Source organism: Camelus dromedarius, chromosome 2 (assembly GCF_036321535.1).
Source record: "Camelus dromedarius isolate mCamDro1 chromosome 2, mCamDro1.pat, whole genome shotgun sequence".
Lineage (NCBI taxonomy): Eukaryota > Metazoa > Chordata > Mammalia > Artiodactyla > Camelidae > Camelus > Camelus dromedarius.
The window spans coordinates 64109182-64136354 of NC_087437.1; the positions used below are offsets into that span (position 1 = coordinate 64109182).

The 27173-nt window shown below is 50.6% G+C and overlaps 1 protein-coding gene across 2 annotated transcripts in view; it reads right to left on the reverse strand.

Annotated features, from left to right (window-relative positions):
- The window catches only part of PDIA5 (protein disulfide isomerase family A member 5), an 88599-nt gene that overhangs the window by 35336 nt on the left and 26090 nt on the right, over positions 1–27173 (reverse strand). For both annotated transcript variants that reach the window (XM_010981528.3, XM_064494563.1), the window contains exons 4-10: positions 19926–20009; positions 19630–19675; positions 15686–15778; positions 12575–12635; positions 7528–7595; positions 534–625; positions 369–440 (exon numbers count right to left, since the gene is read on the reverse strand). In XM_010981528.3, coding sequence (XP_010979830.3) covers positions 369–440; positions 534–625; positions 7528–7595; positions 12575–12635; positions 15686–15778; positions 19630–19675; positions 19926–20009 — 516 coding nt within the window. The remainder of the gene's footprint in view (positions 1–368; positions 441–533; positions 626–7527; positions 7596–12574; positions 12636–15685; positions 15779–19629; positions 19676–19925; positions 20010–27173) is intronic.

The following is a 27173-nucleotide window of genomic DNA, read 5'->3' on the forward strand; positions in this document are numbered from 1 at the left end:
TGTTTGAAATAAGCATTCAACTGACAACTCTATTTTCAGAGAGACCTGCAGCAGAACCTCTTTCAAACCTGCCATTCTGGGTGAGAAATACTTCTATCCATCAAGTATATAGTAAGCAGGAAAAAACCTATCTGAAACGCAGTCAGCAGGACAGTCACAGAAATCCTCCCAACTCCCGCATCCTGCACTCACAGACCCCACCCTCACTTAGATGTAACCCACCAACAGCTGTGTGGGCAGCACGACAAACCTTTCCATCCTCATTCTCTTCCCAATTCCCAGCCGGAGCCCTGTGACCAGGGACACCTTGGGGCCCGGCAGACGCCCCTCCCTTTGGGCACCCCACCAAAAGACAAATGCTGACTTACTTCTTCAGCCACTCCACAATGTCGTCAGCTGTGGACCCATAGCTGTTGTACTGGAACAGATACCGTCCTTTCCTGTGAAATGTGGGGAGACAACATGGGCTCAGCCAGGGAGGCAAAGGCTGCCACGGAGGGGAGTGAGCTTGAGAAGGGAAGCATGTGACTTACTCGAAGTAGCTGATGGTGGGGTAGCTGCGTATGCCGTACTCCTCCTTGATGTTTTCAAATTCCGAGGAGTGGAGGTTCATCCCGGCCAGCACCTAGGAGCAAAGGGGAAACGACCTGTCCACCCTCTACCCACAGTGCTCTCCCCTTGTCCACACGCTGCCTGCCTGGCTGTCCCACCAGAGACAGATGATCCGGATGAAGCCTTGCAGATGGACACACAGCTCAGGGCAGTGGGGGAGCAAGGGAAGTGAAGCCAGCTGGGAATGATGCCTGAGCACTTTGGAAGAGGCAGGCATCTGGGCCCGAGGGCTGCCCCCCATACACGGGAGAATCATCCCAGAGCGAAACAAAAGTTCTGAGGGTTGTGACCAAGTTCAGTCAGGTGCTAGAGTGGGCCACTGCCTCCCAAGGACACACTAAGCCTTTTCTCTGCTCATGTCAAGCTAAGGTTGGACTCTTCTCCCCAGCTGTGGAATCAACACTCAGCCACTCCACAGCATCCTTGGACTTCTCAGATGCCTCAGTCTGTCCACCCAGGCTTCATGCGTGACATTCCCAGACCTCACAGCCTGGATGTGGCCAAGGAGGGTGTGTGGTTCTCATGATGATCCTCCTGCCTGACTCTCCTCCCTCCAAGCTCCGCTAGGCTTCCTGCTGGTGACCATCCCTTACAGCCTGATTTGACCATCATCTCTGAAGTCTGGACATGTTCTGGTTGTAAGAGTCCACGTATCCAGCACCCCTGAATGGGAAAGGAGAACTTTGGTAGCTGTGTTACTGATGACAACGTGAAGTACTAAGAACAACCAAGAACAGAGTCCCCTAGAACTCCTTTCCTGAAGCAGGAAATTTTTTCTGTAGGGCAAGATCAGGCGCTGGAAAGGGGACTCTGAATCTGTTCTCACAAGAGAATACACAGTGGCCAGATAGGGGGAGGCTGTTCTTCCAAGCAGGGTGGCAACAGATGAGGGGGGAGAGGAGGTTCAAAAACAGCCAGGAGCAGTTACAGAAGCAGAGAGAAGAAACCAGGAAGCTGAACTCTGCTCAACAATATGGATGCATAGTTACAGAAAATGGAGAAGTTTCAATGCACAGTGAACTCAATTCAGAAGACTGCAGTCACCTGGGAATCACGTCACACATCCTTCCCTGAGGTTCCTTGTTTGGAAAAGGTGGGTGATGAGACTATTACAGGGCTCTTAAGAGAACTGACTGAGTTCACAGCAGGATTATTTACAATAGCCAAGACATGGAAGCAACCTAAATGTCCATCAACAGGTGACTGGACAAAGAAGTTGTGGTATATTTATACAATGGAATACTACTCAACTATAAAAAAGAATGAAATAATGCAATGTAGATGGACCTAGAGATTATCATACTAAATGACGTAAGTTAGAGAAAGACAAATACCATATGATATCACTTATATGTGGAATCTAAAAAAAAAATGACACAAATGAACTTTATTTGTAAAACAGAAACAAGACCCACAGATATAGAAAACAAACTGCTGGTTACCAAAGCAGAAAGGAGAGGGGAAGGGATAAATTAGGAGTTTGGAATTAGCATATACTATATACAGAACAGACAAACAGCAAGGTTCTACTGTATAGCACAGGGGACTATATTCAATAGTTTGTAATAAGCTATAATGTAAAAGAATATGAAAAAGAATATATATATATATATATATAACTGAACCACTATGCTGTACACCAGAAACTAATACAACATTATAAATCAACTATTAAAAAAAGAGAAGGAACTGAATGAGATGACCCATGTCAAATTTTAGCATGAAACTGAGGCTCATATTCCTTATTTCCTCCCAAATCCTGGGTGATGGGAGCCACCTGTACCTCTGGTGGCTCCATCCCTAGAGGTATCCAAACACGTCTTCTCAAGTGTTTTAAGTGCCTAGCTCAGTGCCTGGCATATAGCAGGCACACAGCAAATGTCTGCTAAATTTTCTTTTTTTCTCCCAGCTCATTTTGGGATGCTACAAGGAATACAGGGAAAATAAGCCTTAGACAGAACTTACTAGAAGCCCTGGAACCCTCCAAAAGCCCTTCTGCTCATTTCCTCAGACTGATTCAGCAATTTCAGTAATAACTGTCTACTTTAAAGTTCTTTTTTTCTATATGTCTAATTGATCTCCCTAGTGTCAGTGCACATTCACAAGATTAATCTCCCACATCCTTCTCTTTCATTACATCACTTCCCTGCACAGAACCTTTCAATTCCACTGAATGCAGGCTAAAGTCTCACTCCACACTCAAAGACCATATGGTCCCTCTCTCATTTTTGAATTCTTCCTTACAAAACCTTTAATTGTACACCTGTTAGGGTCTAGATTTTTCACTCTCCCCAGAATGAGTCAGTCTGAGATTTCTGCACAAGCAGGAGGTTGGACCGTTTGCCATCTGAGGCCCCTCGCACATGCCAATGTACCACAATGGCTCGGCACGTGAGCTCTGGGTCAGGATGCTGGGCTTCAATCCTAACTCCCCTCTCAGCAGATGATTCCCCCGAACAAGCCACAGTTGCCTCTGTGCCTCAGTTTCCTCATCTGCAGCCCTCTTCTCTGGTTGCTGAGCAGCTTAATGGGACAGTGTAAGTATCTACAACACCCAAAATCTGTTCGCTGTGTTCACTACCACCACTAAGAGGCTCTGCATATCTGCTCACATTCCCAGAACACACACTGTGCCCGACTCCAGTCTTCCAGACCCTCAGCTCACGACGCCCACTCCCCCTCGTCTCCCTCCCAAGACTCAGCTGTCCTTTGAGGCAAATCACATCCCGCCTCCACGGTGGCCTTTCCAAACCACCTCTGCTTGTGATGGGCTCAACTCTGTGAGTTTCTGTAGCACTGCTGACCACCTTGAGGGTGTTTATTAGTTAACAAGATAAACATTTTTTAAAATAACCACTTACACTTTTGAAGTTTGTGCATCTGAAGGAGGCAAAACTGGTCTCAACTTAAGGAGAAGTTATGCCACAGCGCTCGACACTGAACCACGTGAGCTCAGGGCCGTTCACTTGGCACGACACACTCCTCGTCATATTCAGCCCATGTTCTGATGAGAACAATCACGGAAGTTCCACAAAGCGGGAGCATGTGAGCTAGTGGTCAAGGACAGGGAGATTTCTACAGATGTTCCAGGAAAAGAAAATGATGGCAAGACAAGCCAAGATGTGGCTCAAGAAATGGAGGCCATGCCGATTTTAAGCGCAGGACACACAGAAGGGAATAGTGAGAGAAGGCCAGGCCAGATCACCGAGGTCGCTGTGGACCAGGATTTAATGCCTAAGAAACCAGGACCTTCTTCAGGAGACGCTGGAGAGATACTGGAGGTTTCCCAGCTGTGCTTTTTTGCAGTATAAGGCTGAGCTGTAAGGGGAGAGCCATGGGTTAGAAGGCCAAGGCAGCTGTCTTTGGCCACCACCCTGTGCGGGCTAACCAGGGCCTGGCCCAGGGCGGTGGGCTGTGAGAGGAGAACGATGTGAGGGGGAGAGATGGAGATGATGGCCTGGCAAAAAGGCACACTGGCAGAGGAGCCTGGGGTGCTCGGAGGAGCCATGGAGGGAACCTGGCAGTCTGCCATGTGGGAAGACAATGAATTTCATTTTAGACAACCTGCATTTGGGACACAGGGAGAAAAACTCAGACCAAGATATCAAGCAAGCAGTCTGACACATGGGTCTGGAGCTTAGAGGCTCTGGCTCCACAGAGCTACATTTTGTTGAAGCTACAGACATAGGTAAAAATCACTGAGTGACGAACCATACGAGACAAGGACAGCACAGTGCCAGGTCCTTGCTCCAACATGTTCATGAGAAAGAAAAGAGGGCGGGGTGGAAAGCAGCACCTTGGGAGCACCCCCATTTAGTGAATGGAAGGACCAGTAAGCCCAGAGCAGTGAGGGCAGGGGTAGGGGGTGTTGGCCATCTGTAACTGAGAAGTGTCTGCAGGTTACAGCGCTGTCTCCGTACACCAGCCCATTCATTCTTCCAACAACCCAGGAAGGTGGGCAGGGCCGGCATTACCATCCCCATTTTACAGACAGGAAAACAGAGGCTCCAAAGCTATTTGTTCAAGATCTCCCACCCAGTTAGTGACAGCCAGCACCACAGCCTGATGGGCACAAATCTGTCACCAAGACTGACCCATTTCACTGTTCACATCCAGATGACACATCGTGGCCAAGGTTAACAAAAGACTGTGTAGACATCGATAACTGGCAAGGCTGGGAAGAGGAGGAAGATGGGGATGGGCTCGTTCTGACAGTTCCTCTGAGACAGGGAGCAGCAGTGGCTGCCGACAAAGACGTCAATTAGCAGGAGTAGATGGCACAGATGCTGATGATTCACCAGACTTCAGTGACAGCAGAAAAAGAGGCAGATCTGAGTTTGGAAAATGGCAAAGGCTGTGCATCCCTGACCCACCCTGGCTTCCGTCTTAATGACATCATCAGATTGGACACCTCCCAAGAAGGAGGAAGGTTTCTAAGCCCTGCCACAGACATGGCCAGCCAAAAAAGAGCTCAAGGGTGACAGAATAAGGAGGAGATGGGAGGTACTAATCCAGCTGGACTGCAGCAGTGGGGAGGGGTATACTTTTGATTTCTGGGGACTAGCAGCCCATCTCTGCCCGGTGTATGAGGCCAGAAAGGAATCCACGCCTCTGGCTGCCCTGTTCCTGGGGAGAGGTAAGTAGAACAAAAAACCCCAAGCAAGAAAATACAGAAGCAATGAAATGGATGAGTTCATGTAAAACAGATCCTTGGGCTGAGGTAACTAACACACCCAACCAAAGCCAGGCTTGACCAGCTGGGCTCTCTGAGTACCCAGACAATCCCACTCACTTTTCTAGAACATTGTCTAGGGAACTGGGAGGGTCACCTTTTACATTTCTTGAGCTGGTCCCAGGCAGGAAAAGCAGGAACTGTTTTTGGTTTTTTTCTCTTTTGGAAGCAGTACCCTTAATGCACGTGATCTTCATGGCTAACCTTGCAAAAGAGCCTCATGTGAACCCTGGGCCAAGGAGGAGGCTTCTGTTCCACAAATATCCTTCCCACTTTGCCTCTGTCCTTCATAACTGATGTTCCGAATTCCTTTAAAAAGGGGAACATCGCTTTTAATGTAAATATAGAGCTTAAAATAAAATGTGCCCAGGAGCAGTAACCACATACTCATTCACTCATTAGCACGCGTCGGGCACCTACTCTGAGTGTGGCTGTGTGCTCTGTGCTGAAGAAACAAATGCGGATCAAAGCCCCTGGGCTCCACGAGCTCACATCTCAGTGGGAGTATCTTACTACTGGTGCACAAAGTGATCCGGAACACAAGCCGACCTGACCGTGCATGGCAGGGACAGGCCCTGGGGGAGCACTGGAGGGACCTGGAGAAATGCTGAGTTTGGCAGATAGAATCTTCCAGAAGGTCCACAAGACTGGCACCAAGCCATCGCCTGCTCTGACGGGGCTGGCCAGCTAGTTCATGATTTGATCAGGGCTAGATCTCATCACCTTCCACTGCACTACAGTTTGGAGGTTGAGCTGAGCAGCTGTCTAAGTGAATGCAGGTGTAATAGGAGAACTCTCTGGGTAATTAAGTCTTTTCTCCAGGCGAAGTAATCTCAAAATATAGTATCTACTGAGGCTGCAAAATGTGAAGAGAAACTTCCCCAGAGTGATGTATGTGCGCCCCAGGGCCAAACGTCTCCAGGCACGTTGCTAAAAATTCGTTATTCAGAAACAAGCAGGACCTCGGTGTCGTCCCAGAAATGAGGTCAAAAGGGAAAGCGCCTGGTTCTTTGCAACCCAGTCTTGGCCACCATGCTCAGGTGCTGCCGCTTAAACTTTTTACATTGACTTTGAACTATTCATCAGCTTAATTTGATCCATTAAGATCATGATGCAGTTTTAAGATCTCAGGACTCCTTTAATGGGACTTTGGCCAGCCCTACAAGAGATGGCTCCTCCCAATGACCTTTCATGAAAGGCATATGGATTTTTCCATGCTCATCAGAGGAGCTAGCAGTTATTTTTCTGTTGTCACCAAAACCAAAAAACAAAAAACAAAACAAAACAAAAAAACCACCCAAAAACCAACCAAACAAAAACCCTAAAACCTCTGTGGCTCAGGGTAAGTGCCAAAATGGACAGATCTATAGCACAGAAGAGGTAAGCCTGGCGGGTAAGAGGAGATACAGAGATGACCAGGACCATCAGTGAATGATGCTCAGCCCTAGGTGAGGTCTGACGGCCCGGACTCCCCTCCTTCCTCACTGACCATCCTGGCTGCTCCTACTTCTCTAAGGCTCATTTCCTCAGTGGCTCCCCATTCCCCCTTTTGTCCTTAAAGGTGGACATCCCTGAGACACCCATCTACTGCCCACTCCTCCGGCACACTCTCCTTCAGAGAAGACTGCACGCTCAGCTCTCTGGCTCCCCATCTGGACCACCTCTCACTGCTGTGGTTCCAGTGTCTTTCCTGCCCCACAGGAACCACAGAGCCCTGCAAGCCTGGCCAGGATACTGCCCCATGGACCCGCTTGTTCTTTGGGCCCATCTCTGGTGTAACTGTGCCCCTTTCTTCTCCACTGGGTTCCTTGGCATCAATAGCCTCAGCCCACTCTGGAGACTAGCCCCTGTCACTCTGGACCCCTGACAGTCTGCTCTTGGCCCCTGGCCTCCCAGCAACACCGCATGTGCTTCTTGCTGGTTTCTTGGCTATTTCATCACAGTTGCCTACCTCTCCTGGTCCAAACAATTCAGGGGGTTCTCAATGTCCACTGAGGACAGGTCTCTGAACCACATGCCGGGGCAGCAGGGGCACAGTAATAAAGTCCTCATAATTTCAAAATCTGCCCTCTCCGCCCACCCCACTACCCATACTCCATTGTCTCCCCAAGTGAGAGGAAGAAGGCGAGAACCAACCAGCCAGCCAGCCAGCCGGCTCTGCCCAGCCCATGGCGTTCACTTACAAACTGGCCTCGCAGCTGGGTCGCAGCCTTCTGGAAATGCGGCATTGTCCTCTTGCACAAGCTGCACCCTGGTCACCAGCAGGAGAAAAACCAAAGTGGTTACAATGGGCCCAAAGCCCCGCCCTCTCCCCCCTCCCGACCTTTACCAACAGCCTTTATGCCGCCTCCAGAAGTGCGGGACCACCCCAGACTCTGGGAACACACAGAACAAAGCAGAGGCCCCGGCCCCCAAGGAGTTTCCAATCTCAACGCATGAAACAGGACCAAGGCCAGCAGTCACTCAATAAATGTGGGACTAAGGAAACAGGGCCCAGCTGGGGGAGGGCAAAGTACTGAATAATTCAGAGCTGATAATGAGTTCAACAGGAATTCAGGGAGCCAGAGCAGGTGCCAGGAAGGCACCCCTTCACCACGCATAGCTAAAAGCCTCCCTTCGGTGCCCCTGCCCAGCCAGGGGCTGCAGATGCACCTAAATTGAATGCCATTAGGAGGAAAATTGTGCAAACACAAATGGCTTTGGGGATTTCGTGCCTCTTTTCTTTCATTAACAAGGACAACCACATTATGACTGGAGGTGGCCAAGCACCAATCAGGACCGACACTTGAATCCTCATCTTCCCCCATCTGCTGGATGGCCCCAGACAGGTCACCTCCTCTCTCTGGGCCGCTGCCCCTTCTGGCAATGATGGGCCAGATGACCTCAGGCCCCTCCCAGCCCTGACTTGGGACTCTGAGATGTCTTTGGCTCAGTCCACACTGGGTTCTGTGGTCCACCACCGTCACACTCCCCTGCTGGGTGGTGAAGCCTTCAGAGACTCAGGGCCAAGACAGCCAGGTCCCAAACACCTACTGCTACCTCAGAGTGACCCTGATCTAAACCACCCCTCGCCTTCAACCAGAGCAAGACACATACAGGCACTGACCCCGCAGGACACGAGCAGCGGTTTCCTCAGACACAAGGAACTCAAACATGCCAGGCCGTTACTCTTTCTGACAGATGCGCTGCTGCAAAACAGGATTTGAGCTGCCTCTTAAGGCCACAGACACCAAAGCTGCCTGGAGCCCTGTGTCAGGCTGGAGGCTCATTTCAACATGGCACAGCGGGGACAGGGCTATGTGGCAGCAGGCTGACAAGCTCTAATCCACACTCAGCTAATGCCTTGGCAGGCCGTGGGCAGAGTAGTACAGATCAGAGGGGTGCTCTCAACCATGGAGACAGAAACAGACACTGAAAAACTGTGAGCAGGTCAAAACTCCCCAGGGACCACCTGAACCTCCCCAGCACCAATTCTACTGCACAAGATGTGATGCAGGATATCCTGACATTAAACTCTCAAAATGCCCACGGCCCCCTCCCTGACACTCCTGCCTTGGGGACAGATGCACACACACACCAGCACATTCAGCCTGGGCTTAAGTTCAGGCTCAGACTTGGGGAACGCAGGAGGCTGGGGCAAGGTCAGCTTGCAGTGCAATCCTACAGCATCTGTCCTCAGAAGACAAGGAGCTGCCACCACAGCATGACCCTCACAAGCTCCAGGAAGGGAGGAATATGACACGGGTCAGGGGGCTTTGTTCCCACTGTGGGGATTTCCACTGTGGGGAGAGGAGAATGGAAACAGACAGTGATGCCAACTCCCTGGGAAGCCTGGGCTGCACCAGGTGGATGCCACGCAGAGGCAGAGGAAGGGGCTCAGCTCTGGGGAGAATGAGACCAAGGTACGCATCTCCCCTTGACCACTGCTGTGTGTGACCGTGGGCTAGTGCTGTGAGTCATCTGAGCCTCAGCTTCCCCTTCTGTGGAGACGGCATGTGCCCTGCAGGCTGAGGGGCAGAGCCAACACCCAGGAGGGCAGGCAGAACCAGGCACCAGCAGGGCAGGTTCTACAACACAAGGCCTGAGAGTCTGCCTCCCAGTCTGTGGTGGGGAGACACTCCCACAGGGACCAGAGGGTGTCACTCCACCCCCAGGAGGGAGGATGACGGGGGGCACACTTGCAGCCCTTCCCCCATTCCTTGCTCAGTGACTTGATGAGATGGGGGAGTCTGGCACCCAGTGGGTCACATCTCAGCGGTCAGGAGCTTAATTTACTGCTTGTCCTCACCGGCGCGGCCTCTCTCTCTTCCAGCAAGGCCTGTCGTCCGCCTGCAGCAACATTAGCCCCCACATCCCCTGAAGAAGTGGTCAGTCAGCCAGCTGTCCCCGTGGGTGGAAGCCAGCAGCATGGGGTGAAGAAGGTATGGGGGAAAGAGGTGATGGAAGACTAACAGGGAGCTGCAGACCAAGCCAGTTTCCACCTGACCAAAAACAGAGCTGGAACTGAGTTTAGCCTTCAACTGGTTCACCTGGGAGGCAGGGGAAGAGAAGACTAATTACCACTCTAAAATCCCAAAAGTGAGCACACCAGCCCTTTTACTTCCTCATTAATTCAGTCAACAGTCACTGAATAAACAATAGGTCCTGTGGACCTAGACGTCTGGTCACAACTAAAGGCTCCCACTGCCTTTGGGCTCATTCATCCTGTGATCAAAGCACTATGAGCTCAACCACAAAACAGAAACAGACTCGCAGACATAGTAAACAATGTTACGGTCACCAGGGAAGGGAATGGAGACGGATAAATTTGGCAGTTTGAGATTTACAAATGTTAGCTACTAAATATAAAAATAGATTTAAAAAAAAGTTTCTGTTGTATAGCACAGGGAACTATGTCCAGTATTTTGTACTAACCCTTAATGAAAAAAAATATGAAAATGAATATATGTGTGTATATGCATTGACTGGGACATTGTGCTGTACACCAGAAATTGAAACACTGTAACTGATGGTACTTCAATTAAAAAAAAGATCAATTGTGATCAAAGGATCAAAGAGTCCTAAAAGACATCCCAGTCAGGGAACTGGTGTTTCCTAGGAATAAAATGAATTATGAGGCCAGGAGGGCTTGACTGGTCTAATATAATAAAAGCACGAGTTTGTTTCATTGAAAACAACAGTAGCCACACAATCTGGGGCTACCCAGGACCCAAGAGGCCATCCAATCCGACCCCTCACCACAAGTAGTAAACTTAACAGCTCTGAGTTTTCTCCCCCCAACCCCATGACTAATTCCTAAAAGGAAACTAGCTTCTTCCCCCAGCTTTCTATTCTATAAAGATGATGATCTTGCTCACTGCTCTGCCTGCTCTGATGAGGGGATGGCCGGGGGTTGGGGTCGGGGCACGGCACACGCACTCAGGTGCACACTGCTAGTGAACCACTCTCTGGAGGTCACACTGAAACCTGCACAGTTATACCATGATCCTGCCTTGTGACATGTACTGCATACTGACATCCACTCTGTTTTAGTCTCATTGACCAATGTGTTGAGACCAGCAGGGTTCTGAGACAAACCAAAGGAGGCCCGTCCTCAAAAGGTTGTGCAGCCAAGAAGATCCCTCTGAGGTGAAACCAACCAACAAACGCTAATAGAGAGAATGACCCAGGGTTAAAGTGCAGACCGCCAGCCCAGAGCCACCTCTAACATGAAATGGGACACCAGAGCCTCTTTCCACGGGCAGGCACACCCATGGGGCAGTACGGTGTGGGGGGAGGTTGGGTGGGGGACTATCCAGCAGTCAACACGGACTGGGGAGAGGCTGCTGTCACTCTGAACAAGCCACAGGCCCAAGTCAGGCAGACCCACCAGAATCCCATCGAAGGGTATCTGGCCCCAGGGTGAAGATGGGAGGGGCCTCTGCTGGGAGAACTTCTCAGGAAGGGGCACTGAAGGCGGGCTTTCAAGAATAAACAAAACCCTGGTGTCACAGCCTGTGAAACCCACTTGAGTCACAGGCCTGGGCACACCCATCTCCCACCACTCACAGACCCTCTCGCTCCAGCCTTTAGTCCTTCGGCTTCCTGGATGCACATGCACTTCAAAAGTCATGGGTCTAAAGGCCGTACACAGGCTCTAATCCAGGGTTTCTCAGTCTGTAGGTGGGAACCAGACTGCAGGGTGGCCCAGATGGGGAATATCTGTGGCTTTGCAGACACTGACTTTGCAGACTAGCCAATTCCACTGCTGGAGCTTGAAGACAGTCACAGACAACCTGTAAACTAATAGATGTGACTGTGTTCCCACAAAATTTAATTTACAGTAAGAGGCAGTCAGCCCATGGGCCACGATTTGCTGACCCTTTATAATAGGGCTATGAATTAATAAGAAAAATTAATTTTTAAATAAAACAGTGTGTACTACATCTAGCTGAGTGGATGTCAAGTAGTAAGAGTGAGTATGGTTTTGTGACACTTTTCAGCTTACTTATATACAGTTTACCTACAATTGTAGTAATGGGTTACAATGTAATATATGTTTAATACTATGAAATACAGTCAAAAAGTTTGAAAGCCACTGCTCTGATCCAGCCCCTTCCTTCCCTTAGAGAAATGGAACTGAGATACAGAGCAGTGAAGGATGTGACCAAGGTCACCCTGCTTGCTGGTGACATAGCTGGAATGAGTCCCCAGGTCTTCTGGTTGTCATCTCGATGGTCCTTCTGCTGTTCCCATGGTCTGTTGCCTCATACAGAGACCAAACCCAAATACCAGCCTCCTTCTCCCTGGTCCAGATTCCCTCAGCCCACCCAAGTGGCACTGGCAGGGGCACAAAGGAGCCAGCCAGGCTCTGGTGGTGAACAGCAGGAGCCCCTCAGACCCTCAGATCCTCCACAGGGCACACAGCGGCCAGGGAAGGGTGGTAGGCCCAACGGAGGCGGGGCCGGGAGGGCAGAGGTACCTGGAGCAGGTGGAGACCCGTCCTGCCACTAGTTGAAGAGGGCAGGATGCCAAATCTAGTGAGAGACGTGGAGGGGGAGATGGGGGTGGGGGAGCCAGATGAAACAGCAAAGATGAAGGAAAAGAGGCACAGACAGAGAGGTGGGGTGCGGAAGTGCCTGGGCAATCTAAGTGAGAGGCAGGGGCTCAACTCCAGCATCCCCGCACCCACCAGCAGCCCCGCCAAGGGCCTGAACAATGACCTTGGGCCCCACGGAGGAAGTCACTCACAGGGAGAATAAAAGATGATGAGGATTGGCTTCTCCTCCTTCTTTAGGAGCCGTCTGAAGTCCTGAGGCACAAAAAGAGGACACCACAGGTCACACACAACATAGTAATGGAGGTGACGTTCCCCGCCCACCCCAAGACCCACATGGTGTGAGGAAACCCCAGGGTCTGACTTGGGGGGCACAGTGCAGAGTCTCAGCACACTGGGAGCTGAGATCATCCATTCTAGCCACCTGGCATGTTACAGATGGGGAAACTGAGGTCCCGAGGGGACAAGTGGCTTTCCCAAGGCCACCTGGTGGGACCAAGCAGTCAGGACCAGGCTACTGGCCTCTCTGAGCTCCAGATGAACAATTAAAGACTGCAAGGAGCAACCTGGTCCCAGGTTGGCCAGGCCACCCCTTCTTCATGTGATCTATGGAGCACGTTCTGTTGTGATGCGTGCTTGTTTTCATGGAGGCCTGACTTGGCCAGATGGGGACCTGCTCGTCACATAACACAGGGTTAACCCACCCCAAAGAACCTCTTCTCCCTGCCCAGCCCAACCACACTGTCCAGGGCCCCAGAAGTCCACGGTGCACACAGCAGCATATGGATGAGATGAGATGTGCCCCCACCTCTAGGAGGCTACAAGCTGAATGGATCATTTGTATTTGTAAAACCCTTAGAACAGCGCCTGGTTCATTATCAGGCAATATATAATTATTTGTTAAATGAACACAATAAATGTAAAAAGACAAATGGTTGCAACAGTGCTAATGGAGAGACTTCAGCGTAAAGCAGGGTGGGAGACTTTTCTTCCAACCAGAAAAAGTGAATCTATCAAGGACTGTGGAGTAGCACGATGACAGAGCATATTTTGATTAAAATAAGCTCCTCTAACCAGTTACCATGGAAGAAAATTCAAACTTCTCCTCTTTTGAATAGTAAGGAAAATAAGAAGAAATTTCAAAATGCACCTTCCTGGCACTGGGTGATAAATAGATGACGGTACACCCCACACAACGGGCTACTACTGCATCCTTAAAAATGACAAAGAGGAGTATTTAATGTCATAGCCAGATGTGCACCTTACATTAAGGAGAGGGAGGAAGTTACAAAACAGCATATAAAATGTAATGACACTTTTGTGAGTACAAATATCTGTGTGTGCGTTACGTTGAAAGTCTGGACGGCTACAGAAAATACTGGAAGTGGGTATCTCTCAACACGGAGGGATGGGGTGAATTTTTTTTTCTTTCTTTTATGCTTAAGCTATGTTTTCTAAATTTTCAACAATGAATATACATTATAATTTTTCAGTTAGGTAAAAAAAGATTACAAATATTTTACGGGAATTTAAAACATTGTATAACAAAGTCTGAAAACGTGTACTCTTATTTATATAACTACAGGGTTAAGGCACTCATTTTAAGCAGAATTAGTAACCAAGATCTTTGACCCTGATGGAGGATGCAAATGCTTTGAAAATGATTTTCTGGAGTCCCTGGAGCTAACACCAGTAAAAGATCTGGGGAAAAAGGCTTCTCTGAGCCTGCAGTATTTTGGTTTCACATCCTGAGGATTAACAAATATTACATTACATTCAAAGATGCTTAATTACCTCCAAGTAAGTGTGGAACTCTAAGCTTACAAATGTCAATCAATAACTCAAACTTGAATTTGGAACTTCAGTGATTTTACGTGGGGAGTCCACTGGCAGAAAAGTAGCCATGCCTCATACTTCTACGTGAGTGAGAACAGCACCAAGTGTAACAAGGGGACTGCCCACAGGTGTAAAGAAAGAATTTCTGCTTAATAATTTCTAGTTACAGAAGACCAATTTTAGGAGTTCCGGGACATGAACGATTTGGGGGAGGGAGGCGGCAGGCAATCACTTTTTAGAAAAGCTAAAAACAAGTATGATCACATCTACCTGGGAGAAAATATCAGTTTAGGCTGTTCGTCATTTCATGGCTATAGGCACAGGGCCACTACCTCCTGACACTTGCCCCGCTGCCTTTGCCCCCAGCATGCTTTTTGAAAAGGCTTCACCTTCCAGTTGGCAATGCTGGCTCTTTCTATCCCAGAGAAATGTTGATGCCCAGCCCTTAATCTGAAAGGCCCACATGGTTGGCCCGCGATGATCACACAGGATCCCTCCTCCAGAAAGTATAAATGGCATCATTTTTGTGTGTGTGCTAATGAGCATTAAGAGTCAATAATTTTAAATGAAAAGGGAGGGAGGCAAAGAAAGATAAAAGGTACATTTTATGTTACCAAGATATAAACAAACATTCTCTATCTACAAAAAAGCACTGCTTGCCTCACAGACCATTTGAAATGTGACAAAGTAGCTTGTGCCCATCCCAACCTGAAGGCAGAGCCACGCAAGCAAGGCACACACATGCACGTGATACACACACAGGTACCCGTAGACAGAGAGGCACATTCAGGGCAGGCGGGGCAGGCTTTGAAAGGAGGAGGGTGTCAGGGTTGTGAGCAGACTATACATCAGAACCACCCTTCCACTCCCCAACCCTCCACCCCGGCCAAACCCAGAAAATGAAGTAAACAACTTGTTCAAAGTTAACCCAATAACTCAGAATCAGAGACCTGACCCAAGTCTCTAGAAATCCAACTCAAACCTTTCAGACTAGACTTAAAACAAAATTACACACACACAAAAACAAAACCCAATTTAAAAAAACAAAAAACATGGGGGTTGGATATAGCTTAGTGGTAGAGCAAATGCTTAGCATGCCCAAGGTTCTGGGTTTAACTCCCAGTATCTCCATTAAAAAAAAAAACAAAAAATAAAACCCAGAAGTCACACTGGCAATCCCAGCAACAATCCCAGAAAACATTTAAAATGATAGGAGAACCTAAACATGCTGAAGTACATGGATTAAGGCAGTGTAGAACGGAGGAAGCGCTCGGGCAGCCAGTCTGTCATCTCCTGTCGGTTCTGTCACGGAGCTGGGTAGGGGAATCAAACGTCAGGGTCCTGGTCCCTGCCCTCAGCCTGATGGTCCCAAAACACTCTCGTTTCTCAGTTCCTTGGGCATCTCTCCTGGGAGACCCTGGTTGTGGGAAAGCTTCCAGAGCCCAGCAGAACTGATAGGGGGAAATTACCTTTTCACTGTCAATGTGGACAACATCTTTGGCTCCAGGATCTTCCTCCCACAGTGGGGGCCCTTTGGGATCCTTCAGAAAGGCCACTATGGACTGAGAAAAAGAAAGAGAGAAGGGAAAACCTGTTTTAGCCAGGAAAAAAGGGAGATGGGGGAATTGAGAACCTGCCCCATTCCCTGCCTGGAGACCCAAGGGCCTGGAACGATATGCTTACCGGCAAACATGTGGGGGCATGTCATCCCATCACCCACTGACAGCACTGCAAAGGCCCCTAAAAACACACCCCACCAGGACTTTTCAACCACAGAACACCTAACTCTGGTCCACTGATCCACACCTCCAATGCTTCTTCACGGACAAGAGAACAAATTTGAGACAATTAGTTGGCTTATTCAAAACAGAGACATGTGCTTCTAATAAAGTTCATCTACTCCAGAAAGTCTTTCTGATGAATCTGAATAAAGGTCTCCAGACCTGTGCCCAGTAGATACTTCCACATTCACGCAGCCACTAAAACTGTCAATCACGTATGCAAGTCATCACACCTACTTATAACCTGCTGGATATTTCGTGATCTAAATGGGTTTGGGAGTGTGTTAAATCCTGATCACCCTCTGTGGGGCTCAGGTGGGGAGCTCTCAGGGCACGGTGCTCACTGCTGTGGCCCCCTGGTTGCTGGACTTCCTCTCCTTAGAGATCCCCTTCTAGATGGCCCAGGATGACGATCTGACAAAGACCTTCAGGATAAAGAGCTTGACCAGCCTTTGTCATGCGGACAACTGACTCCTATCTCTGCTCCCTTGGGGCAGGATCCACATAGGGTGGGAACGGGGGCACACCCCTCCACTCCCCTCCCCACCTGGCACAGTTCTCCAGTCCAGGACAGAAGCCACATCCCTCTCCTCTCAGTCACCTGGGAAATGGTGCTCAAAGTCTGTGAAAGCCAGGAACAGGAACCAGAAACCAGCTGAGCCTCCAACCCTCCAACCCTGGACAGGAGTTGCTGACCTCCACGTCAACAGAGCCCTCAGTGTCCCCCAATTTGATGCAAGATTCTGTTGCTTTTGCCCACTTTTATCAAGCTCCCATGAGCAGATGATGAGCTGAGTGGGCCATGTGTGACAAAGGAGGGAAGTCTGAGGTAAGAAAGGAAACACCCCCTTAGGGAGGCTGTGCATCCAACCCCTCCACTGGCCACACACAGAGGACCTCAGAGAGGACTGTTATTTCTGGAAATTCCTATTTGGAAAGAGCTACTATGGGAGACTGGGAGACAGCCAGGACTTCGCAGGATTTCATTCAGGTAATGCTCCCTGTTGGTCCAAACTGAGCTATGCAATGCCTGCTGGCAAGAGAAGACGGCCGTGTCCACCAGGCAAAGGCAGATCGGCCTTTCTCAGTCCCGTGTCAAAGCTGCACTGTGAGAATACAAGCCAAAGTGGAACCAGCAGGGACATTCTGAAACCTACACTCACCCACAGGCACAGACGCATCTGTGCCCCAGCCACGTGAGGAAGATGTTTATGGGTGCCGACCCGCTTGCTGGTCCAGAACACCTGGTGCAGGGGGTCTTAATTAAGGGAGCACAGTGGACTTCAGGAGTCTCTGCAACCCCAAACTCACAAGAAAACACTTCTTTCAAGGTATGCACGCACACTGTTTCCAGGGAGAAGGTCCATGGCTTTCAGGAGATTCTCAGTGGGATTAGGAACCCAAAACTACTGCTCTGGAGGCTCCTGTTCCATCCCAACACGAGCTGAGTTGAAGGGTTAGCACCCTCACCACTACCTCGACATCAAGGAGAAAAGATGGATGTGGATAGAGAAAGGAAAGAAATCACCTCTTTTAATGCAACAACTGAAACATTCATACTAGCAATCTTTCACTTCTCAGGTGGAGATTACTCTTCTTTAGCTGAAGTTGGATAATACATCCATAGGTTCTCTCCAAATTACGTAACCAACAAGATCTTGGGTGGAAAGGGCTAGAGGGAAAAGCACCTGGGACCCTGCCTTCAGCTGTCCTATTCCGAGTGCTCTGAATTCCAGGGAAATGGCCCAACACCCTGCACTTTAGTCTTCAGGACGTCTTCCTGGCTGGGAAACCACATCCAAGGTCACAGAACTTGGGAGAGGGTCATCTGAATTTCCCCTTTTAGGCATCTCTGATCCTTACCACTCACATAAGGATTTCATTGGATAGTTGGCTGACAAGCCAAAGGCCACTCACACAGATGCCCCCTCTCTGAGTTCCCCACTCTTTACCCTCACTTATCTGGCCTCTGCACTCTTTACGGGCCCCGGCACAGTCCCTCTGTCCAGACCCCCCACGGAACTGTACAGGGTGACAGCAACACTCACCCTGCCGGGGGCTCCTCCATCTTTCTGGAAACAGAGGCTCAGGAGAGACCCTAAAGGAAAACTGATCCATGACTGAGGGGGGATTTGGTCTGGGCTGCTCCCCCTGAGGAGCAGGAGCTGCCAGGCAGTCATGGGGAGCTCTGCCCCCACGCCTCCTCCACCCTGGAGAAACCCAGGGACTCTACCCCAGTCCTTGATGGCCCTGTGGGCTTCAGGGACCGTGGGGCCAAGGATGCCCTCTCTCTGCCCTACACAATGCTCACCTCACCTCACTTCTCCAGCCTGTTGATGCCTAAATCACAGGAAGGACGGAGCAAGCAGATCCCACACACCTGGTCTTTGTAAGGAGGTGGGCAGAGGCCAGAACTTGGCCTCCCCCTCCCAGGCAAGGCAAAGACCACCTGGGCTCCTTTCCTACGGTGACACTTTCGAGCAGCTGTTATTCCCTGCTCCACAATCTCACAACAGACTCAGGGCCAGCTAAATACAAACCGAATACAATCTCCAAACACAAAACAAAAGCCCCCGCTCCCTCTTTCCATCGGCACCTCTCCCACCCCACCCAGCTAAATCTAGTTCCTGGAGAGCACCTGTTCTCTCCAAGGACTTCAGCTGACATCTTAACATAGAATAAGAGGGGGTTAGTAACTCTAGTTGGTAGAATCTTCTCTAAGTGTCTAAGTGGGTGTTAAGATGATGAGTAATCAGGCTGAGTCTCTATAAGGAAAAACCTGTGGCCACTTAAGAACACGCGTGAGTGGGTAAACAAGACATGACCAGGGAGATGGGGGGGGCAGAGGGAGAGGGGCACTGACAGCTGCACAGACAGATGGTTGGGCAGGAAACAATCGAAGGAAACAGATGGAAAAAGACAGAGAGAGGAGCACAGGTCCAAGAAGTCTGGGAAGCAGGAGAGTCAGAGAGAGTAGGTTCAGCATACGCTGGGAACAGAATACACAGCCTTGCGCAGGGCAAGGGGGACACCGCCTGGACCAGAGGCAGAAGAATACTGATCTAAGGAAGGGAACGCACAAATTGAAGGAGGAGAATCCAAGGGTATTGAAAGATTCAGGGCTGGGGGAGCCACTTTAAGATAACAGGACAGCACCGGCAGGTCAGAGGACTCCATATTTAGTTCCACTGATGCTTTTCCATCTCCTTCTAAATTGAATTTGTAGCAGGGAGCGTCTCAGTGACATTGGCGTCTCGCCTGGGACAAGCTGCATCAGTCCCAGAGGTGCTGCCCTGCCCAGGTCCTGTGCTCACCTGGGCACAGCTAGCCCCCTCTGGCCCGTGGGAGGCCACCATGGACACTACTGCAGAGATGAGGGAGGGCTTTGAAGCCACAGCGAAGGGAGACCCAGGCCTTTGGAGGGGAGGGCGTGACATCACATGCCTCAATGGATGACTGCTGACAGATTCGCAAACTGTCTACAAGGCGGGTCATCCCCACTGGTTTACCAGTTAGAAACTTTCCCAGATAGTCTGCTGATCTATGCTCTAGAGATGACAACCCCTCAGGTCACTCAGAAGGGCACCCGTGCACTCTGCCCTTCCTCCTGAGAATGAGGGAGGGAGACTTACCTTAAACGTCACAGCTCGGTTATATTCAGTATGAAATGCACCATCCCTGTCAAATGAGAAAAAGGTGTTAACTTTGGGAATGGTTGTGAAGACACTTACCTTTGGTTTCCGGCAGCATCTTAATAAGATTCAGCTACTGAACACAGTTCAAGGTTTTTTTTTAAGAAGTAATTGTAAACACAGAAAAAAATCATTCTGAAATAAAATTAATCTCACTAAAAATCGCTGTTCACTGAGAATACCAATAAAAGCTTCCAGCATTCACTTGGAAATTGGAAATGCCCACGTGTACTTACTGGTAATGGAATAATTCGACATTTTTGTCCTTTGCACTCAGGTCAACTTTCATCTTCTTGCACAATTTTCTACTCTCTGTGTCACTGAAAGACACAAATATTGGGGCCACTTGTTACCTGAAGCCCTCACAAAGGTGTCAACAGAGTAAAATCTGCTGGTGGCCTAAGAATAAAGCAGGTAACTTGGCATTCTCAACAGCAAGTGAGGCCCTCACTACAAATGGATTCTCAGGGAACTGGAGGAAGGAGAGAAACCAGCAGGACAGGGACCAGTAGATGGGGAGGACATATCACTACCTGTAAGGGACAACACTGATGGGGCCAAAGGAAGAGCCCCAGACAGCCCATCCTCAGAAGAAAAATAAGCTCAGGATAGTGGTTCCCAGTCCTGGCTGCTCATTAGAATCACCTGGGGAAGTCTTTAAAAATACTGACTCCCTGACCCTCCCCAGACTATGACTTCAGAAGCTCTGCCAGCAGCCCAAGCAGGTTTCTGTTTCTAAGCTTCTAATGTGTGCCAGGCGCCACCAGGGTAGGAGGAAAATGTTGTATGATGTTGAAGGAGTTATGAAATCTGACCAGATATTGACAGAAGCCAAAAGGAGAAAAGGGAAAGGTTCAGTGAGGTGCTAGCACCTGCAAGATCACACTCCTAAAATTCTTCTAGTTATGAACCGTCTTCTGGGTGCCACTCACTGCTTACCAAGTGCTCGCTCGTGGCCTCCTCTAATCTTGGCTCCCTTTCTGTTAGACCTCGGATCTCAGAGTGTGGTCCTGGGACCAGCAGCATCAGCACCACCCAGGAAACTGTTAGAAATGCAAATTCTCTGCCCCTCTCCCAGACCTACTCAATCAAAACTCCTGGCGAATCCTCGAGCAACTGTGTTTTAAGGAGCCTTCCAGGGGATCCTGGCCCCTGCCACCGCCCTGCATGGCTCTTCCTCCTCTCCTCCACCTCACTCCCACCTCCTTGAAGTTCAGCTTCCCCTGTGCCCTATACCAGACCCCTCAGGGACCTTATCTGCTCTCACAGCCTCCCCACGACCTCACCACACTCAGCCAAGTCTGCCCAATAGCCAGCCAGAGGCAGCTACCCTACCCATGGGGCAAGGCTCTGTACTCCAGGGCCTTCTCCCCAGATGTCAATGAACTTAGTGAGGGCATCTTGGCCTCTAACCCCCACTGGTCCTCGCTGACTACATCACATGAGAAAACCTGCTCTGCCAGGTGTGACAACCACCTGAGGGAAGTCCCTTCATCTCCCATTTGTAGACACACCGCACTACCTTCGACAGCCATCAGCTTCACAAAGCTGTGCACCAGCTCCAGAACAGATGGACAAATTAAACCATTCAGTTCAATCCTTAAAGCCACACTCATCGATGGGCAAGTAAAATTATGGGACCTCATTTTAAGTGTAGGTATGCAATTTGTAATTCAAGAAGCAAGTCTTACAGTACAGGTGTGTGTGGGTCTGAGAGGGGGCGTGTCAGGCACTCCCCAGGCCCAGGGCTTTCCCTCCCTAGGTAGTCCTACCTGTGGTAGCCATCACTGCAGCCACTGCAGCTCCCAGCCCCTGGGCCTAGCAAACAGGGTACTCAAGAAATGCATGACGAATTCAGAAAGCCAAGGCTGATGACATGGCTGTGACTGCTCCCGCAGGGTGGCGAGAGCATTCTAAGATAGGGAGTCCAGGGAGGAGGGATAACTGGTGTGCAGAGGGGACCCAGAAAGGCCGAGAGCACACATCAGGAGGCCTAAAGGGCAGCTCATGCATCCAGTGCCTGAACTCTTACCCTGAAGCTTTGTGGGGATGCCGGGCACACCCCCACTGACCATGGCAATTACAGTGTGGGTCTGCCTTATCCCTCAGGGGCTCTGTGGTGAAGCCACACTAACAGGCAGTGGGTCTGTTTGACGACTGCATCTGAGGAACACTTTCCCTGCCCCAGGAAAGACGGGAGGCCTTGACTCAGGATTTTGTAACCGTCTCCTTGGCACTTTTCTCTGTCTGGCTTTGTTCTGCTCCATGCAACCATTTCTGTGACCACCTACTGTCCACCTGAATGCGACAGCAAATAGTGGCTGGGACAAGACCAGATCCAGGTACCTGCAGCCTCCCTTGGCCCCATGCTGGCATCCGCTGGGGGCGCCCGAAGGGCCTGCTCACCTGCCGCACCTGCAGTGGCCGCCCAGACTGCAAGGCAGACTCCTCCATTGAGCCTGGCCGGCAGCTGCTTCCTGTGACTTCTAAAGCAGAGATGAGCGATGGGGCCCGGTTGTTGCAACCCCTGTCCCTACCAGCTGTGTAGGAACCCACTCCATGGGAAAGCCTGGCTGCTGCAGACTTAGGAGTGATGTTCCAAAGCAACCAGCTGGACTGTGTGGAGCTAAGAGGGTGCAGAGGTTCCCCCAGCAGTATGTCCAGCCCTGCCCGCAGTTACGGTCTCCATGGCAGGTCAGGGGCCACAGCTCCATGTCTGCCACAAGAAATCCTGTGTGACCCTCTCCCCTCCTTATGTTATGGGATACTCCTCGAGGAGTCTCTTTTCTCCTCTGTCCCCGACAGACAGACAGACAGACACAGACACAGACACACACACACACACACACACACACGAATGCAAATACACACGTTCTCAGAGGGGTCTGTGGGGAGATGGCTTCCTGTCCTCTCTGAGCACCTCTGGCACAGACCCCAGAGCGTCAGCCACCCACTCCCAGCACTCCCACACAGAAAGGTCTGCTCCACCCAGGAGAGAGCTTCGTTTTGTTCACAGCTATTTCCCTAGGGTTAAAAGGGCACACAGCAGGAGCTCTGAATAGCCTGAGTGAGTGATGCTGGCTCGCTGCGCTGGGATGAGGCTCTCACTGCTGGCTCTCTGGGCTCTGCCTGCTGAGCTCCAGGAATCCTGCCAGGTGACAATTCCTGACACTGCTCTCTCAGATAGGCTCCCCTTCCTCCTATGATTCTGCCTCTCAGAGCGTGTAAGAGTTGTGTGTGTGTGTGTGTGTGTGTGTGTGTGTATGCACACATGAATTGTGCAGTACAGTAAAAGGGAAGAGAAAGGAGGGAAGAGAAATTACCCAAGCCCAGGGACGTAAAAGGATCTGAGTGGATAGATTAAGTACAATTAATGGATCTCCTGGCTCCCTCCCTTCCCCAGCCAGTGATTGAGGCTCCAGAGGGAAAAGCAGTGAGGTGAGTAGGGAAATGAGCTGCTTTGCTGGGATGGAGAGGGAGGGAGCGGGGTAACCACAGAGAGCAGACTGGCCGTGCAAAGGCCCTTGCCGGCCACTGCCCTGACCATCCTGCAGGAACCAGCCTTCTCTGCTGGGGAGGCTGAGCCTCACTGCCCTCTGCTTGTTTACTCACCCACGACCTGCTCCCTCCTCCCAACTCCCACCTCCCTCAGTTCTCCCCCTACAAAGAATGGAGGAAGGGTAGAGGCCAATATATGTTTCCTTCCCCACCCCCGGCCCAGACAGACACAAACACATGGGCGTTTTCATTTGACTCTGTTGTGAATGGCCGGCGAGCGGCATGGCATGGCTGCAGCAGGGACATGGTACTGCGTTCACCTAGATTTTCATGTGCAGCTGTGATCATTCAAAGGACTGGCCACTCACACTCCTGGGAGTCAGACCCAGGGAGGAAAGGTCAGGGGTGAGAGCAGGAGGAAAGAGAAGAAAACAAGATGCTGGAGGCTCAGGAAGGGGAGGTATGCGACTTTCAAGTCGCAGCCCAAGTACCAAACCCTCCCTAGAGGAGGTCCAACGGCCAACTGGAGGGATGAAGGCTTCTACATCTGGTTCTGCCACTAGCCAGCCTCGACCTCTGGCGGGGCCCTGGGTTTCCCGAGTTCCAGAATGCAGGAGTTGTCCACTTGAGCTGGATGGAGCTTTCGATTCCCCTACAGGGTCAGGTACCAATAAAGCATCAAGGCAGGTTGGCCCATATCCTGACAAGTGAACCAGGAGCCAGAACCCAGCACAGCTGGTGGAGCCTCAGAACAATGTGAACCTCCATCACCTCTCTCCTTGCCCCCCACTGGGACCTTCACTCAGCGAGACAACATTCTTACGTCCACACAAACCTTGGGCAGCCTCCTGCAGCGGGTAGAAAGCAGGCTACACCAAGGACCAGAGCCTGTCTTGGCCACTGTGTGCCCTTGGCTAACCTGGCCTTCCTGGAGTCTATTTCCCCTCTTTCTCCCATCTGCCAGGTCTAAAATGGTGGGATCCTGAGCAGATGGACCCGTGATCCCTGAGGGTGGGTAGGAGAGGAAAGGCAGCAGGTAACCCCACTTCAGAGGCATGAAGAAAATACGAGACAAGAAGCAAGTGAGCAAGAAACAGTCAGAGTGACAGCGAGGCGCCAACTACTGAGGACAATATGGAAGAATGTAGCTGGAGGACACTGGGGGACAAAGGCAGGGGACAGAACAAGCCTGGAACAGCTGGGCCCTCAACTTGGCCAGACCTTGGCCCTCGCTGATGAAGGGACTCCCTCAACACGGATCCTCCCAGGTCTGGCTGTTCTCCTTGGTGCCCAGCTCAAGGAGGCACATGATAAAGTATGAATTATGCAGCGCAGTTCATAAAAGTGCTGGGAATACGAGAAAGAGGAGTGTGCCTTCTCGTCCTCCACCTGCCTGTTCAGCCCAGTAGTTCTAAGAGGCACACGTCACCCCCACGAGTGCAGGGAAGCGTGCCAGGAGGTGTCTGCAGCCACGACACAAACACAGCACTTCCTCTGGGTTTCCTTTACTTTATCCTACAGTAAGTAATTTAAACTTGCTTACACATAAAGGAGCAAATGCTAAATTCAAATAATTTTTGGAAGAAAACATGAACTTCGAAATATGTTATGAATGCCCCAGCAGGCCCCACATCTTGGATCTGGGAAGCCAGCACTGCTCAAGGGAAAGAAAGCAGATGGGAGAATGAGAGTGGGAAGAAGGAAAACGCAGTAAGGTAATGACCTTGAACCCTCAGGAGAAGAAAGCAGCTTGCGCCCCCAGGGCAGCCTCGGCCCAGGGAGAATCAGCCCCAGGAATGAGCAGAAGGGGCCCAGCGCCTGCCCACGGCCCCGGCTCTGCTGCCCAGACAGCAGGGCTCTGGGAGGCCAGGCTGCGGGGGAAGGCCGACTCCCTCACACACAGCCCGCTTCCGAGCGGACAACCACCACCAGCCAACCATCAGCCCTCTACCATCAGGTACAACTACTGTCAGCCACACTGAAGAGGGCTGAACCAGGAGGCGGAGTGAGGGGAAGGGAGAGCTGACAAATCCCTGGAGAGAAGCCAGACACCCAACAGACATCTCCCAGCAACAAGTTACAGCCCGGGGCCTGGGAGAAAATCGGCAGACGGGGTGTGTGTGTCTGTGAATACGCAGGCAGGGGTAGGGAGGAAAGAGCCAGAAAGGCAAGAAAAAGAGGAGAAGTATCCACACAGAGGAGAGAGGAGGAAAAAGACCAAAGAATGGGGGAGGCAAGGACCAGAGAAAGAAAGAGGCAACAGAAACTCTCAAGGGAGGGGGAAGAAAGGGGAAGAGGGGGGAGAGAGGGGAGGGGCTGATAGGGAGGGACTGGAGAGAGGCAGACACCCGGGTTGGTCATGGGAGATGCAAAGCCTACAAGACACACCCTTCCACACATTTACACACGCACACACACTGCATACCAAGCCTGGCAGCTTCCCAGATGCTCTGAACCAGGCCACGGAGGGGTGAGAGCAACCTGGAGGATTCAACTCTGCATTTCACAAGGGAGTAAACTGAAGCCCAGAGAGGGGCAGTGAATTGCCAAAGGTCCCAAAGGTATCTGCTGTCAGAGCCAGGCTTCCTGACCTGCAGTCCTGCCAGTTCCACTGCAGCCCCACAGTTCTTAAGGGTCAAAGCAAAACCCCCTGCACACTGGGACTGATTCTCACGCCCAAAACTTTCTTCAGGGTACCCTCAGAACAACCAAGGGATCACCATCCAAGAAAAAGCTGTTGAAGACAAACATACACTTCTCCCCTCTAACCCCCAGCTTCTTCTTGGAACACCCTGAACAATCTGACCCAGATGAAAACTAACAAGAGCAAAGTGCAATCTCACATTTAAATTCTATTCTAGAAAGAGCCTTCATTTACCTGATGCTTACCACAGACTTGGAAAGAAGGCAGAATATGTATTATTGTCCCATTTTACTGATGAGGAAACAGACGCAGGGTAACTGACCTGTCCAAGGTCCTGAAGCTAGTAAGTAGTGGAGCTGAGCCCTCAACTTGGGCCTGGGCCATAAGCTGCACACACCTCTAAAGATACCTAACACTGGAGCACTTCCCTCCCCCACGATGCCCCCTGTCTCCCCACCCCAGGCCCTGGCATCCCCCTTCCTGTCTCCAACCCTTTGCTGAGGGTAGGAAGCAAAGATGCACTCCCTTGCAGACAGCAGCACAGAGCACTCAAGGGAGCCCTTCTGCCCATCCCAGGGCGTCTCATAAACACAGACCGAGCGCAGTCAGGATGACAGAGCTGTCATCACAGGGCCCCAGAGTTAGCATGGTGAGTTCCCCTAATGATTTACAGGACATGTCCAGAAGTCTCGGAGCAGGAGCAGCTGAGCAGGAGGGCAGAACTAGCTCGTGTCCTTGGAGATCTCCTTGCGTAATGGTGATCCATGAATTGCACCTGGGGCAGCCTAAGGGGACCAAAACCCCTTGTTCTGTCCCTTCAGCTATTCTGGGAAGATTTAGCTGCATCCTGCCTCTGATTTCAAACTCAGACCCAGATATTCCTGCTTCCAACATCATCCATTATAGCTCCATAATCCACCTACTCAGCTAAACTTTTAAAAGCTATTTAATATTTCAGTTTATACACTCTCTTAGAGCCGTAAGTTGAATAGCAATTATGCGAAGAGTCGATCTTTTTGGCTTAAGGTTACCTCTTTTAAGCTGGAAGGTGCCCCCCGCCCAGGTTTTCATTTTAGAACATCAAAAGTCACAGGATTATTTCTCCCACTGGCACTTTTATTGATTCCAGACATCATGTCTCCAAACCAGTCCCAAATTCTAATCCTCTTAGTCTGTCTTCTCACACTGACCCCGGCCCCATTTAGTCCTGCGTGTCCAGGGAGCAGAGCAAGACTGCCACCTCCACCCTCGTCAGCCAGAGGAACACGGACGCCCACACCACAGGGAGCTGCCCGCAAGGAAACGGACTTTGAAGACCTGATACTCTGAGGTCTTTGCCCTA